The following is a 14,246-nucleotide window of genomic DNA, read 5'->3' on the forward strand; positions in this document are numbered from 1 at the left end:
GTTTAATAAAGAAACATCTTTCTGTTTACTTACTGTTTGTTAAAGAGAATCGGGATACCACATATTCTAATATGTTTTAGTTGGATAAGGAAAGATTGCAATTTCTCAAAAGTTTTCAAGATTGTTTTTTAGAGGCTTTGCCAGGGGAATTGCCGCCTGCTAGGGCTGAGGATCATGGGATTGATTTGATTCCTGGAAGTTCACCACCGAATAAGCCACCCTATAGGGTGAGTGCAGCCCAACAAGAAGAGATTATGAGCCAAGTGCGTGATCTGTTGGAGAAAGGGTTGATTCAGCCGAGCTCTTCGCCCTATTGTTCACCACTGCTTTTGGTACAAAAGAAAGATGGTTCTTGGCGGATGTGCATTGATTACAGGGCACTGAATAAGATTACCATCAAGAACAGATTCCCTATACCTCGAATCGATGATATTTTGGATCGGTTACAGGGAGCAGCTTACTTCAGTCGCATTGATCTGAAGAGTGGATATCATCAAATTCACATCAAGCCAAAAGATGTGCACAAGATAGCTTTTAGGACAACTTTTGGACTCTGAGTTTTTGGTCATGCCTTTGGTCTTACGAATGCTCCAGCGACTTTGTGACTTTTAACAGGATGATGGATCGGATTTTTCGACCCCACCGTGCTTTTGTGGATACTTTCTTTGATGATATGATTGTGTTTTCTCACTCAGAGAAGGAGCATCGGGAGCATTTGACCAAAGTCTTTAAGGAACTCAGAAAGCATAGATTGGTTGTCAATGGAAAGAAGAGGGATTTTTTCATGCAAGAGATCAGGCTTAGTTCCGTACGTCGTACGGACAGATTCGTACGTACGAATCGTACCGTACGGTACCGTACGTATCCGTACGATTAGGTACGAAAATCGCCTGTTTCTGCCCGTTGGAAGTAGCCGTTTCTGTCCGTTGGAAGTAGCCGTTTTCTGCCCGTTTTCTGCCCGTTTTTCTAGCCGTTTTCTGCCCGTTTTTTTTGGTTGTTTGCCTTCATCTCTCTTGAGTCCTTCTATAAAAGCCTCAAGGACCAAGCCTCTCCTCCATCTACTCCAAGCAAGCTTCAAGCACCAAGCCCTACTCCAAGCCTCTCCTCCACCCTCCTCCAAGCTCCTTCCAACCCACTTGAGCCTCTACTCCAAGTTCTCTTCCTCCAAGCTCTTCCCATACTTCATCTTCTCTACGCTCTCTCCTCTACTCCACTTCAGCCCTTCTCTTATCCATCATGCCTCGGGAGAAGCATGAGGCTTTTGATTTGCATTGCCTCAATGTGGAGAAGGACACCAAGAAGTCCAACTCCCATCATTGGACATGCCGATATTGCGGCAAGTCATACACTAGTGGAACAACAAGGCTTCTCCAACACCTTTCGAAGATTGGGGGACAAGTTGCCCCATGCAAGGAGATTCCGCAAAGCATTGCCGATGACATTTCGTGGAAGATGAGCCGCGGCTCAAATTCAAGTAGAGGAGCATCATCAACACGCGCACCGGCACCACCACCGGCACCACCATCGGCACATGATGAAGCGGCCACCGGCTCTTTCATTGGTGTATCCTCCACTGCCACTTCCACGGATGCACGGTCCGCCTCCGCACCGGGCAAAAGGCAAAGGGTGGTGGAGCGTGAAGGGGTGCAACCCTCTCTCCACCAAGTCACGGGTAGTGTGAGAGGTTCGGTTGCATTCCTTAAGGAGCGGCAACGCCTTGCGGAGATAGAGATTGCTCGCACCATTATTGAATGCAATCTTGCCTTCAATGTACTCCAAAAGGAGCAATGGAAGAAGATGGTGACGGCGATTGCAAATGTGGGCCCATGTGAGGGGTGGACAGGGGTCTCTTACACGGCTATGCGCACAAGGAAGATTGATGAAGAGAAGGAGAGAATTGATCGAGCCCTTGACCCGATTCGAGCCGCATGGACGAAGTATGGATGTTCTATTCTCACAGATGGATGGAGTGATCAAAGGAAGCGTGGCATTATCAACATCCTTGTGTCTTGCCCGCTTGGCACATACTTCTTGCGTGCGGTTGACACCGGGAGAAGGGGGAGAAAGACAACCGGGAGTTTCATCTACCGCCATATTAGGCAAGCGATCATAGAGGTAAGCATTATTTTACTTAAGTGTGGCTGATTTTGTCATTTGTGCAAAGCCCTCAACTCATATGATTTATCTACCATGTAGGTTGGGGCTCAAAACGTGGTGCAAGTCATCACCGACAATGCATCAAATTGTCGACGCATGGGCCACTTGCTTGAGGAGGAATTCCCCACCATTGTGTGGACTCCATGTGCGAGTCATTGCATTGACTTACTCATGGAGGATGTGGCGAAGCTCGGCTGGGTGAAGAGGATTGTGCAACAAGCTACATCTATTGTCAACTTCTTCATGCTAAAGGTGAAGGTGCTTGCTATGTTTCGTGAGCATAGCAAGCTTGACTTGAAGAAGCCATCGGCCACCCGCTTTGCCTACATGTGGCTGGTTTTGGAGCGTCTATACGATGTGAGGCCCGCCCTTCGCCAGACAGTTGTTTCCACCATGTGGAACGATTGGGATGAGCACGTCACTGAAGAGGCCAAAGCCATGCAACGCGTTTGCCTAGAGGAGAGATTTTGGGCTAGAGTCCGAGCAATTGTCATTGCTATGACTCCATTCTATAGGCTCTTGCGGATGACAGATTGCGAGGGGTCCACCATGGGCCTTCTTGTCCACTTCTTTAGAGCTGCCCTTGTGGAGTTGGAGGCTTGCACAGACATTACATCTGAGGAGCGAGCACAAATCATGGAGATTGCACAGAAGAGATGGAGGTGGATGCACAAACCAATCCACGGGTTTGCAGCATTGGTACATCCAGCCTACAAGTCTCCAGTAGTTTGCACCGATAGGGAGCTTCGACAAGATCGGGATGCATATATGCTTCGAGCTGTGCCAGTTGATGAGCACAATGCCTTTCTAGAGGAGTTGGGCTGCTATGTTGATCAGAGAGGTCAAACCTCCTTTTCGTCTCCCACTTGCTGGAGGAGGGAGTCACTTGTGAAGCCCCTTTTTTGGTGGGACAATTTTGGGTATGGACTAGAGCATCTCCAACCCATAGCCTTAAGGGTCCTAGCCCAGGATTGTTCTTCGGGTGCATGTGAGAGGAACTGGAGTTCCTATTCTCTCATACACACGAGGATACGCAATCGACTGAGCACACGACAGTTGGAGCGGTTGGTCTACTGCCGCACTAACTTGCGCATGATGCAGGGCATTCTTAGTATGGGTAGTCCCAAGCAAGTAAGTGACAAGTCTAGACTCTAACTTGTCATGACTCATAACTTTTAAGTTTTGTGTACACTGTACAGACTCTAACTTTTGTGCCTTAATGTGTAGGTCAATGTTGACACTTTCACCTTGACGAGTGAAAACTTTGCAAGTGTCAATCAACAACCTGATGAGGAGGAGGAGGCAATCTTCATGGAGCTCTATAGTGAGCTTGTGGCAGCAGATACTCGCAGCACCAGGAGTCAGCATGGACGGGGCCGAGCAGTTCGAGTTCATAGGCCTCCGCCTTCGACATCGGCAAAGGGTGGCCTCCTCACATATGTGAGGCGGGGATCCTCGAGCTCCAATCCCCGCCTTCATGATGATATTCCATTGCCCCCTCATGATGATACCCCACTGCCTAGAGAGCCCTTGTTTGATGATGATGGCAACCTACTTAGCGAGAATGATCCCCAGAGTGTCTCGTCCACCTTCGAAGAGTCCTCTTCAGAGAACTCTCTTGATGGACACTCTAGTAGTGATCATGCAGATGTTGGTGATGATGTAGACTTTTGATATGTTATAGCTCTCTAGGCATTGGGCATCTATCTCCTTCTAGCCCATCGATGATGTATTGTAGTATGTAGTATCATGTATGTACGCATGTTGGCGGTCGCCCATGCCATGAGTTTTTGGCCTATCCTTTTGTAGCAATTTTGTACTCTAATGGCATGATGACATTATGTTCATGGTTCTACTATTTTGTAACTTCTTGTCTACAATTTTTAAGTTTAGGAAGTATTTTTAAAAAAAAAACGTACTAATATCGTACCGTACCTCAAAAAATTTTAAGGTACCAATTAGTACCGTATTTTATCGTACCGTACCGTATCGTACCTTTCGTACTAACTAACCATGCAAGAGATTCACTTTCTTGGGCACATGTGTCTAAGGATGGTGTCAGGATGGATCCAGCAAAAGTTGAAGCGATAAAGAATTGGCCGGATTTGCAAACCATACATGATGTGAGAAGTTTCTTAGGACTTTGTTCATATTACATGAGGTTTATCCGATTCTTTGCAGAAATTGCTTCACCTTTACATCACCTGACCAAGAAGGATGTAAAATTCCGATGGACAATAAAGGAAGTAGAAGTTTTCAACAAGCTTAAGGAAAAGCTAACCACTGGTCCAGTTTTGGTTTTACCGGATCTTCATAAACCTTTTGTGGTACAGTGTGATGCATGCAAGAATTGCATTGGAGCTGTTCTTATGCAAGATGGACATGTTATTGCTTATGAGAGTAGAACTCTGTCACCAAAGGAAAGGAATCTACAAGTATATGAGAAGGAGCTTCTTGCGATTTGTAACATGTGAAAGCTTCAGAGAAGATCGGTAACTTCAATGCTCAAAAATCAGCACTCCTTTCACGACAAAATTAACGCACAAACTAAATGAATATATGCAGAAAATAGAGAGAGAAAGGGAGAGATGGAGAGGACACAGTATTGGGTCCCAAATACCCTCTGTAGGGCCCCCACTTGTGACATGTGAGAGGTTAGACCGTAGTAATCACAACCTTATTCTGACTTAACTGCACTTAATGATGTTTAAGAGACAAACAGATATGTGTCAATGCAATGCAGCTATATTAGATGAATGAAAGATGTTACAATGATGATCCAATTGGATCTGTAATGCTGAATATGCTGCCTATATGCTGTAAATGCGGGCTGAACTGCTGTCCACTCTTTCCCTTGTCTCCTGGGAAGGAAACGCTGAAGGGAGCTTTGGGAACAGAGGCTGAATACTGATGAATGATGAAACGCAGACCTGAATGGCTGATTCTGGACTGTAGGCTGCTGCGTTTGCTGAATATGATGCTGAGGGAGATGCGTTTGCTGACTACAACTGCTGGGGATGATGCGTTAACTGTAGATGATGCTGAGATGAGGGCTGATGCTGATGATGCGTTACTGTGCTGCTGCTGATGCTGAAACGCCAGATGATCCAAAGGATGATGCGCTTCACTACTGAGCTTGCTGATGACTGAATGGATGGGCTTGCCCTACTGAATGGAGAGGCACCTGTATTTATATGGGTGAGAGACTGCTGGTCGGCCAGATGCTGTAGTCGGCCAGTTCATGTCTCCATAAAATACCAATATAACCAGTCGGCTGCCTCATAAATGCCTAAAAATGCCTGTAAAATGCTAATTAAATGCCTGATAATATCTATGATGCTAATGATGCCATATGATGATGCCATGTCACTGTACACCTGACTGGTGTGCACGTGACACCACCACAGATGGTGTATTTGCTTTATTAGAATGATGTGAATCTGAAAAGAAAATACAGAAAACCTTGACCTTTCTTGGCTGGGAATTCCCTGCCCTTGACCTACAACCCTTCACCCCTTTGCTTAGCACCTTCTTGGCTTGTCTAGCCCCTTTATTCTTGAGCTCTTGGTGAAATCTGAGATGAAAAATGGGATTATGGACTCTCCTATTTATACTACTTCACCTAGAGCAGTCAGTCAGCTGAAGTCCAGGCGGCCAGCATTAAATGTCCCACCACGACTGAGGTTTTCAGCATTTAATGCTGAAAAAAAACACATAAATTGCTGCGCTTTTTTCCCTAAATGGCTGGGCATTATGCGCATGCTTCTACATGGCTGGACAATGCTTTTGCAAACATCTTGAGGGCTGGGCAGCCTGTATGGGCTGCCCCATACCTGCCCTACAGCCATACAAAGGCTGCATCTCTTGCATGTCTGCCTTTAGCCTGCCCCTAGGTTGTCCTACAGCCCCTCCATGGCTGATCGGTTCAGCCAGGGCCTTCCTGGCCCTCATGGGGGTGGTTCCACACTATCCCCATGCCCACACAAAGACCCGGGGTAGCCCTATGGGCTGGCCCCTTGTTCTAAACGCAAACCCTAACTAACTACTCAGTGATCTGGCATCCGGTACCATACCAGATACACAGAATCACTGACATCATTCCAGAGGGAGACTCACAGCGCGGACTGGCACTGTTTTCGTGTGCAGGACAGTGCACACCTGACCTTGGACTCATGTGCAGGACAATGCACACCTGACCTCGGACGACTGAGATGGATCCCTGGCTGGGCTCACATGGGACCAATTCACCATCCCAGGTCCTGCACCTTCTATACAGATATGTCTAGGTGGCATCCAAGTGGGGGATGCACGTGACATCCCCTTCTGCTTAACTTGACGGAAGCTGCATAGCCTCCAAATAATCCGTCAATAACGCCGGATAGTCTTCAAAAAACTCTTTATCGAGCCATACCGCTTCATGGGTCCCTCGGTCCTGAAACTTCGTAAGGAATTGTCTTAGTCTTCGACCTGAGCCATGCTTGGAACGGTGCAGAAGGATCTCTTCTGGAACCATAACTTCTGCTTCATCAACAATGTCTGGTTCTGCTTCGTCTTTGACTTCTGAAGGGATTGGACCTGCATATGGCTTTAACCAACCGACGTGAAACACATCATGCATAGTCCAACTCGGAGGTAGCTTTAATTGCATAGACACCTCATTAATCTTTTTCCTAATGGGAAAAGGTCTGAAGCTCCTGAAAAACAACTTTGGGCATCGCTTGCCCACCTGTTTCAACCTTTGCTTCATAATCCGAAGATAAACCCAATCCCCTTCCAAAAACTTCATATCCCTTCGGTCTTTATTGGCCTGTCGAGTGTAGGCCTCTTGCGCTTTAGCCAATCTGTCTTTTACTAACTCTAAAATCTCCTGGTAAGACTCCGTCACTCTGTTCGCTTCAGGTACTGAAGACAAGGTCCTGGTCAACAATGACTGGAAAGGTCTTCCAAATGCTGCCTCATATGGAGTCCTGCCAATAGCTGAAGAAAAAGAATCATTCAAAACAGCTTGAACTAAAGGCAAATATGATTCCCACTTACCTTGCTGATCGTGGACATAACACTTCAGCACATCAAAGGCCAACTGATTGTATATCTCTATCTGGCCGTCCGTCTGTGGGTGGAATGCACTGGAAAAATTCAATTTACTACCAAAGTTATCAAACAATGCCCTCCAAAAATGACTGGTAAACTTGGTAGTCCGACACTATGGTCCTAGGAATCCTGCCAATCAAGTACCAATGCCGAATGAACAACTGGGTAACATCCTCGGCGGTCACATTGGCCCTGCAAGGAATAAACATAACAAATTTGCTAAATCTATCAACAATAGTTAAACACTACGTATTACGCTTACTTGGACTGGGAGACAGATTCATAACAAAGTCCATCGAAATATCTTGGAAAGGACCCTTAGGAATTGGCAAGGGCTGTAACTATTAGAAGTCATCTCCTGTCTTTATCAAACACCAGAGCCTCTGTTGTGGGTGTGCCCGCCCTTTGTAGGTGTTTTATCATTTTTCCTCACTCCCCGTATTTTTTCCCCATTTTTTCCTATTTTTCCAGGGTATGGGAGGTAGTGTAGGACCTATCGGCTGTACCAGATGCTAGCCGACTAGTCACAGGCAGTCCAAGTTGCTCTCTGCTCTGCTGGCCGACTCCACACGTGTGAGGGTCGACCCTAAGATGCTGGCCGACTAATGGTTTTCACTGGTCGTGGGCATTTTATGTCCTGTCGGCTGTCCTTCTACTGGCCGACTGCACTCATGGGGCCATATAAAATGGCCCCATGGCTCCCCACCTATTGTATCTTGTTTTCATTGCGGGATCTTGTGTATAGAGAAGAGTTACACGCCTATCTCTCTCCTTCTCTTGTGCTGTCTATTTTCTGCACTCGACTTGCTCTTGTGATCTCAGATTTTGTTATCATCTCCGCTATGTATTTTGACATGGTATCAGAGCCCTAGGCTCTTGAAAGATCTTGGGAGTTTTTTGAGCAAGAGGGGGATTGTTACATTGCTGATTGGTGGACAGTTAGGGACTGTTCGGGAAGAGAAGTAGCAAGAGGAAGGCGGGCTAAGTTGCTGGACAGCCACTTGTTGCAGGTTTAAAGTTTTTTTTCCCACCCACCCACCCTTTTCAGTTACATCCCCGCGATGGCAGATTTATTAGAGATGGCTGAGAAGCATGTGAAGATCCCAACTCTCCCCACATTCCCAGTGGACCGTCAGTTGGACGGGAACAATTACAGCATCTGGAAGGTGGAGTCTGTACTGGAGTCATATGACCTTGCTGATTTCATTGTTATCAGGGTTCCACGGCCAAAAGCAGAGGAAGGGGAGTTACTGTCAATGAAGAAGGACCGCGAGGCACAGGCACATATGTGGGATCGGTCAACGCCAGGGTTCGGTCATTTATCTTCCTCAACTGCACACCACACGTAATCAATCACGTAAAGCATATGACGCTGGCCAGAGGCATATGGCAACACTTGGCTTCTCTTTATAACAAGGTATCGCCCTTGAAGAGGATTTCCTTGGAAGTGCAAATGCGGGTTATGAACCCTGCAAAGTCGTCGACGATGCGGGAGCACATTAACAAGCTGCAGGCCCTTCAGTAGGAAGTCCTCCAAGCTCGAAAGGAGATATCATCAGAAGATATGGCCATTACTTTGTTGTCCCACTTGCCTGCTCAGTATTCCGCTTTCTACTACTCTTTGATTACTAGTGGCAGGCTCAGCACCATTACCTGGGAGGAGCTTGTGCTCATGGTCTTAGACCAGGAGATACATTTCACGAACCCTCCTCACAGCGGAGGTTCGGAGGCCTTAATTGGCCAACGGCCGAAAGGCCGGAATAACAAGGGCAAAGGGAAGGCTTCACCGGAGAAGTCTTCTGAGAAGAAGCCTGAAACAGAACGAGAGAAACTGAAGGCCGAGCGGTCCTGCAATGATTGTGGCGAGAAAGGCCACTACTGGAGGAAGGGTCCTAAGCGGACTGGGAAGAGTGTTGATTCTTCAGCCTTAGCTGCAAATACTCCTGCATGGATCACCTTCAGAGAATGGAGTTGTAGAACGCAAAAACAGGACTGTGGTGGAGATGGCGAGGACCATGCTGGAGCATCGTGATCTTCCTCGTCCACTTTGGGGAGAGGCTGTGGCAACGGCTGTCCATACCCTCAACCGGTCTCCAACGACTTCAGTACCTAATATGACTCCATTCGAGGCATACTTTGGCAGGAAACTTGATGTCTCGCACTTCCGTGTTTTTGGGAGTGATGCGTATGTACATATTCCGAAGAAGCAGAGGGGGAAGCTTGACTCCAAATCCCGCAAGCTTATATTTGTGGGGTATAATTCTCTTTCCGAAGGATACAGATTGTATGATCCAGATAGGAATGAGATTGTTGTCAGCTGAGATGTGGTCTTTGATGAGCATGTTCCAGTATCCACTGTCGAGGAGCCGCCACTTCTTGGAGATCCAGAAGAGTCTGATGATGATTCCCCGACCATTGTTCCAGTTGATCCACCTCAGTCAGTATAGGAGGTTGAGCCCAAAGCTGGAGTAGAGCCCCCGCAACGGCAGGAGGCTCCACGATCTGTTCGAGTACCCAGGTGGTTGTTGGACACCCTTCGGGAGTCAGGTGTCACGGAGTTACCCTCCGAGTGGACCACAGGGGACGGCCCTTGAAGATCGCACAGAGTCCGTGACAAAAGCAATACAGCGGAGCTTCTTCAGGTAAACTATGCTTTGATGTCTCGTATTATGCGGGACAAGGAGCCCACTTCCATTAAGGAAGCCCTTTCACAGGATACTTGGAGGAAAGCCATGCAGGTGAAACTTGATGCCATCGAGAAGAACAAAACATGGGAGTTGGTACCGAGGCCGTCGAAACGGTCAGTCATTGGTGTCAAATGGATCTTTAAGACCAAATATGCGTTAGATGGGTCGGTGGACAAACACAAAGCCAGACTTGTGGCTAAAGGTTATGCTCAGCGGCCAAGCATCGACTACGAGGATACCTTTGCACCGACAGCACGGATGACCACGATTCGGACCGTTCTTGCCCTTGCTTCTCATCAGAGGTGGCCAGTGTATCAAATGGATGTAAAATCTGCGTTCCTTAATGGTGACCTGCAGGAGGAGGTGTATGTTGAGCAGCCTCCAGGCTTTGTTATTCCAGGATCAGAAGGGATGGTTTACAAGTTACGTAAGGCCTTGTATGGTCTTAAGCAGGCTCCCAGGGCTTGGAATCAGAAGATTGATTCCTTCTTTGTTCGGACTGGTTTTCAGAGATCGGTTGTAGATCCCAACCTGTATCTCTTTCGAGACCGCAGCATGGTTACGATTATCATCCTTTATGTGGATGATCTCATCCTCACCGCCGGCGATCATGTGGAGCACATTGGCATGACGAAGGCTGCCTTGTCAAAGGAGTTTGAGATGACCGACCTAGGCTTACTCCACTTCTTTTTGGGGTTGGAGCTCTCGCAGACCCAGAGGGGGTTTTTTGTCTCTCAGCAGCGGTATGTTCATGAGTTGCTTGAGGCCTTTGGGTTGGAGAACTGCAAGCCTATTACTTCGCCGATGGACCCAAACACAAAGTTAACTGTTAATGATCCTTGTGAGCCAGTAGATGCCTCGCAGTATCGGAAGTTGGTTGGTTCATTGATCTGTTTGCTGAACACCAGATTGGACTTGAGCTTCTCCGTGGGGCTATTGAGCTCTTTTATGCAGACGCCATTGAAGTCTCATTGGGACGCAGGATTGCAGATCTTGCGGTATCTGCAGAGTACGAAGGATCTAGGACTCTTTCACACAGGAGGGAATGGAGTCAGACTCCAAGGTTGGAATGACTCAGATTGGGGAGGAGATCAAGACACAAGGAGATCCACTTCAAGTTACAGTTTTACCCTCGGCTTAGGAGAAATTTCTTGCAGCAGTAAGAGGCAGCCAACTATTGCCCTATCTTCGACAGAGGCAGAGTACCGGGCTGCTTGTGGTGTTGCTTGCGAGGTTGTGTGGCTGCGGAGGCTGCTAGGCGAGATTGGGTTTCCACAGAAGGCGCCCACAGTCATCCAGTGTGATAACCAGAGTTGTATAGCTATTGCTCAGAACCTGGTCTTCCATGCCCGGACCAAGCACATAGAGATACAGTATCACTTTGTACGTGAGAAGATCTTGGCTGGTGACATCTGGCTACTTTATTGTTCGACGGAGGACAATGCGGCGGACCTCTTCACGAAGTCTCTACCTCAGGCTACGCTTAGGCGGCACTCCAACTCCCTAGGGTTGATTTCACAGCCAGGAGCTAAGAGGGGGTGTTAGAAGTCATCTCCTGTATTTATCGGACACCAGGGCCTCTGTTGTGGGTGTGCCCGCCCTTTGTAGGTGTTTTATCATTTTTCCTCACTCCCCGTATTTTTTTCCCATTTTTCCCTATTTTTCCAGGGTATGGGAGGTAGTGTAGGACCTGTCGGCTGTACCAGATGCTGGCCAACTGGTCACAGGCAGTCCCAGTTGCTCTCTGCTGCTGGCCGACTCCACACGTGTGCGGGCCGACCCTGAGATGTTGGCCGACTGATGGTTTTCACTAGTCATGGGCATTTTATGTCCTGTCGGCTGTCCTTCTCTACTGGCCAACTGCACTCCTGGGGCCATATAAAATGGCCCCATGGCCCCCCCATCTATTGTATCTTGTTTTCATTGCGGGATCTTGTGTATAGAGAAGAATTACACGCCTATCTCTCTCCTTCTCTTGTGTTGTCTATTTTCTGCACTCTACTTGCTCTTGTGATCTCAGATTTTGTTATCAACTCCGCTGCGTATTTTGACAGTAACAACCCTATCTTCTTTCCACGAGGAGCTTTCACCTTTTGACAAATATCACAGCGTTGTACATATGTAAACACATCTCGCCTCATCTTTGGCCAATAATATTGGTGTTCTAATTTCTCCAGAGTCGAATTCATGCCCCTATGACCACTAGTAATGGCGTCATGGGCATCATGGAGAAGAGCTGCCTTGAACGACTTCATGACACACAGTTTACCTTTGTAGAAAAGCCAACCATCGCGTATCAGAAAGTGGCATGGTCCTGTGGCATCCAATGCCTGTTCCCACTGTGTATCGAATTCCTCGGAATCCGCATACGTGTGCTTCATGTCATCGAGTCCTGTACCAACAAGATCGAGCCTAGTGGTTTGAATCGTAGTCACTTGTCCCTTCCTGCTCAAAGCATCGGCCACTGGATTGGCCTTTCCTGGAAGGTACTCAATCATAACACCAACTTGCTAGAATATCCGACTCCAGCGGTGTTGTCGATCACTCCATTGTGCACTTGGCATTGTATGAATCCAGCGTAATGCCTGATGGTCAATGCGGATCTCAAAGTCACGGCCATACAGAAAATGTTTCCAATGTTTCAAGGCCTGTATAACTGCTAGGAGTTCACGATCATAGACTGAGTAGTTTTTCTCTGCGGGCAATAACTTACGAGACATGTAAGCTACTGGATGACCATTCTGTTGCAATACACCTCCAATTGCGATGTTACTCGCATCGGTGATCACCTGAAATGGCTCGTCCCACGAGGCAAGTGCTAAACAAGGCGCCTCTGATAAAGCCACCTTGAGGTTCTTGAATGCCTCCAACGCTCGTGGAGTCATTCCTTCTTGTCTTCACACCCTTTAGCACATCGGTGAGATCCGCCGAGAGATCGGAAAACTTTCTATGTGGGTGGAGTATACCTAGCATATACCTACAAAGGATCTGATGTCATAGGCTGTCTGAGGTACTTCCCAGTTGACAATCTCGGCCACTTTAGCCAGATCAAGTCGAATGCCTTCGGCACTAATTATGTATACCAAGTAATGCTCCTGGAACAGATAAAATTCTGACTTCTTCTCATTGACGTAGAGCTCGTTGCTTTCCAGCAACTTAAGAACTCTCTCCACATCAATGTCATGCAGCTCAACCGTAGCTAAAAATACCAGTATGTCCCAGAAATATGAACACACACTTTCCAATCAAATCCCGAAAAACACGCATCATCATGCGGTTAAATGTAGCTGGGGCGTTCGTCAAGCCAAATGGCATGACCAAAAATTCATAGTGGGCTCATTCCGTACGGAAGGCTGTCTTGGGGATGTCTCCCTCCACAATCCGCACCTGGTGGTATCCACTCTTTAAATCAAGTTTCGAGAACACCTTTGCTCCATTCAGCCTCTCGAGAATATAGTCAATTCGAGGCATCGGGAATCTACTCTTGATAGTCAGCTTGTTGAGTGCACAATAATGGACACACAAACGGGAAGACCCATCTTTCTTCTTGACAAATAAGATCAGTGTTGCAAATGGCGACACGCTGGGGCATATGAAGCCAGATTGCAACAATTCTTGGAGTTGGCGGTCCAACTCCGATTCCATTGCCTTGGAAAGGCGATACAGAAACTTGCTCGGGGGTTCCGAGCCTAGGAGGAGGTCAATCTTGTGGTCCTCCGATCTGGAAAAGGGGAGCTAGGGAGGGAGGCTGTCCCGAAGAAAAATCTTCTAGAACTTTTCATGGAGAACCGAGTACTTCTCGGAAGCACTAGCCACCGTCTGGGCTGTCTGGATGTAAATCATCGCACACTGTGCGCCTTTCCTGACTGCTCGCTTAGCCTGCAAGTGGCTTATGAGCGGAAAGTTCGGAATTCCTGGCTCACACTTAATGGTCACTAGGGCATTTGACACATTCCGATATCTGGAACGTGTGCTTGTCCCACTTGACATCTGGAAGAAACTTGTGAAACCACTGAATACCCAAAATTATATCTGCTCCTACCAGAGGGGCAACCGTAAAATCATGCACAAATTCGATGCCCTGAATAACTAACTTAGCACCTAGAGCTTCATACTTGACGCTCGTTGTCATGCCTGTGCTAAAACCCTCAACATGTTTGTCCATCGAAGTTAGATCGAACCGGGCACACCTAGCGACCTGTTCCATGACCACATCCTCCGTGTTGCCGCTGTCAAACAAGACAAATCTCTGGCCACGTATGTAGCCAAAGGACTTGAGCAATTCGTTGCGCTCAAGCGTCCTGCTGCTTA

The 14,246-nt window shown here is 47.5% G+C and overlaps 2 protein-coding genes across 3 annotated transcripts in view; one reads left to right on the top strand and one right to left on the bottom strand.

Annotated features, from left to right (window-relative positions):
- LOC147614179 (glycoprotein 3-alpha-L-fucosyltransferase FUT11-like) overlaps positions 1-14,246 on the bottom strand; it is a 60,930-nt gene that overhangs the window by 23,678 nt on the left and 23,006 nt on the right. The gene's annotated exons all lie outside the window — the stretch shown is intronic.
- Positions 733-5,245, top strand: LOC147614180 (uncharacterized). Its single transcript, XM_086780337.1, has 2 exons — positions 733-1,835; positions 5,113-5,245. The coding sequence occupies exons 1-2, from the start codon at positions 1,237-1,239 to the stop codon at positions 5,243-5,245; spliced, it is 732 nt and encodes a 243-aa protein (XP_086636463.1). The 5' UTR covers positions 733-1,236.

Source organism: Cibotium barometz, chromosome 42, assembly GCF_041138505.1.
Source record: "Cibotium barometz isolate CiBa-2024 chromosome 42, ASM4113850v1, whole genome shotgun sequence".
In the NCBI taxonomy this organism is placed as follows: Eukaryota; Viridiplantae; Streptophyta; class Polypodiopsida; order Cyatheales; family Cibotiaceae; genus Cibotium; species Cibotium barometz.

What these genes read in the sequence shown, in the direction of transcription:
- LOC147614180 (XM_086780337.1), top strand. Translation starts at nt 1,237, where the DNA reads ATGCCTCGGGAGAAGCATGAGGCTTTTGATTTGCATTGCCTCAATGTG. An exon ending in AATGTGGGCCCATGTGAGGG is followed by an intron (nt 1,836 to 5,112) that starts GTGGACAGGGGT and finishes TCTGGACTGTAG; the next exon opens with GCTGCTGCGTTTGCTGAATA.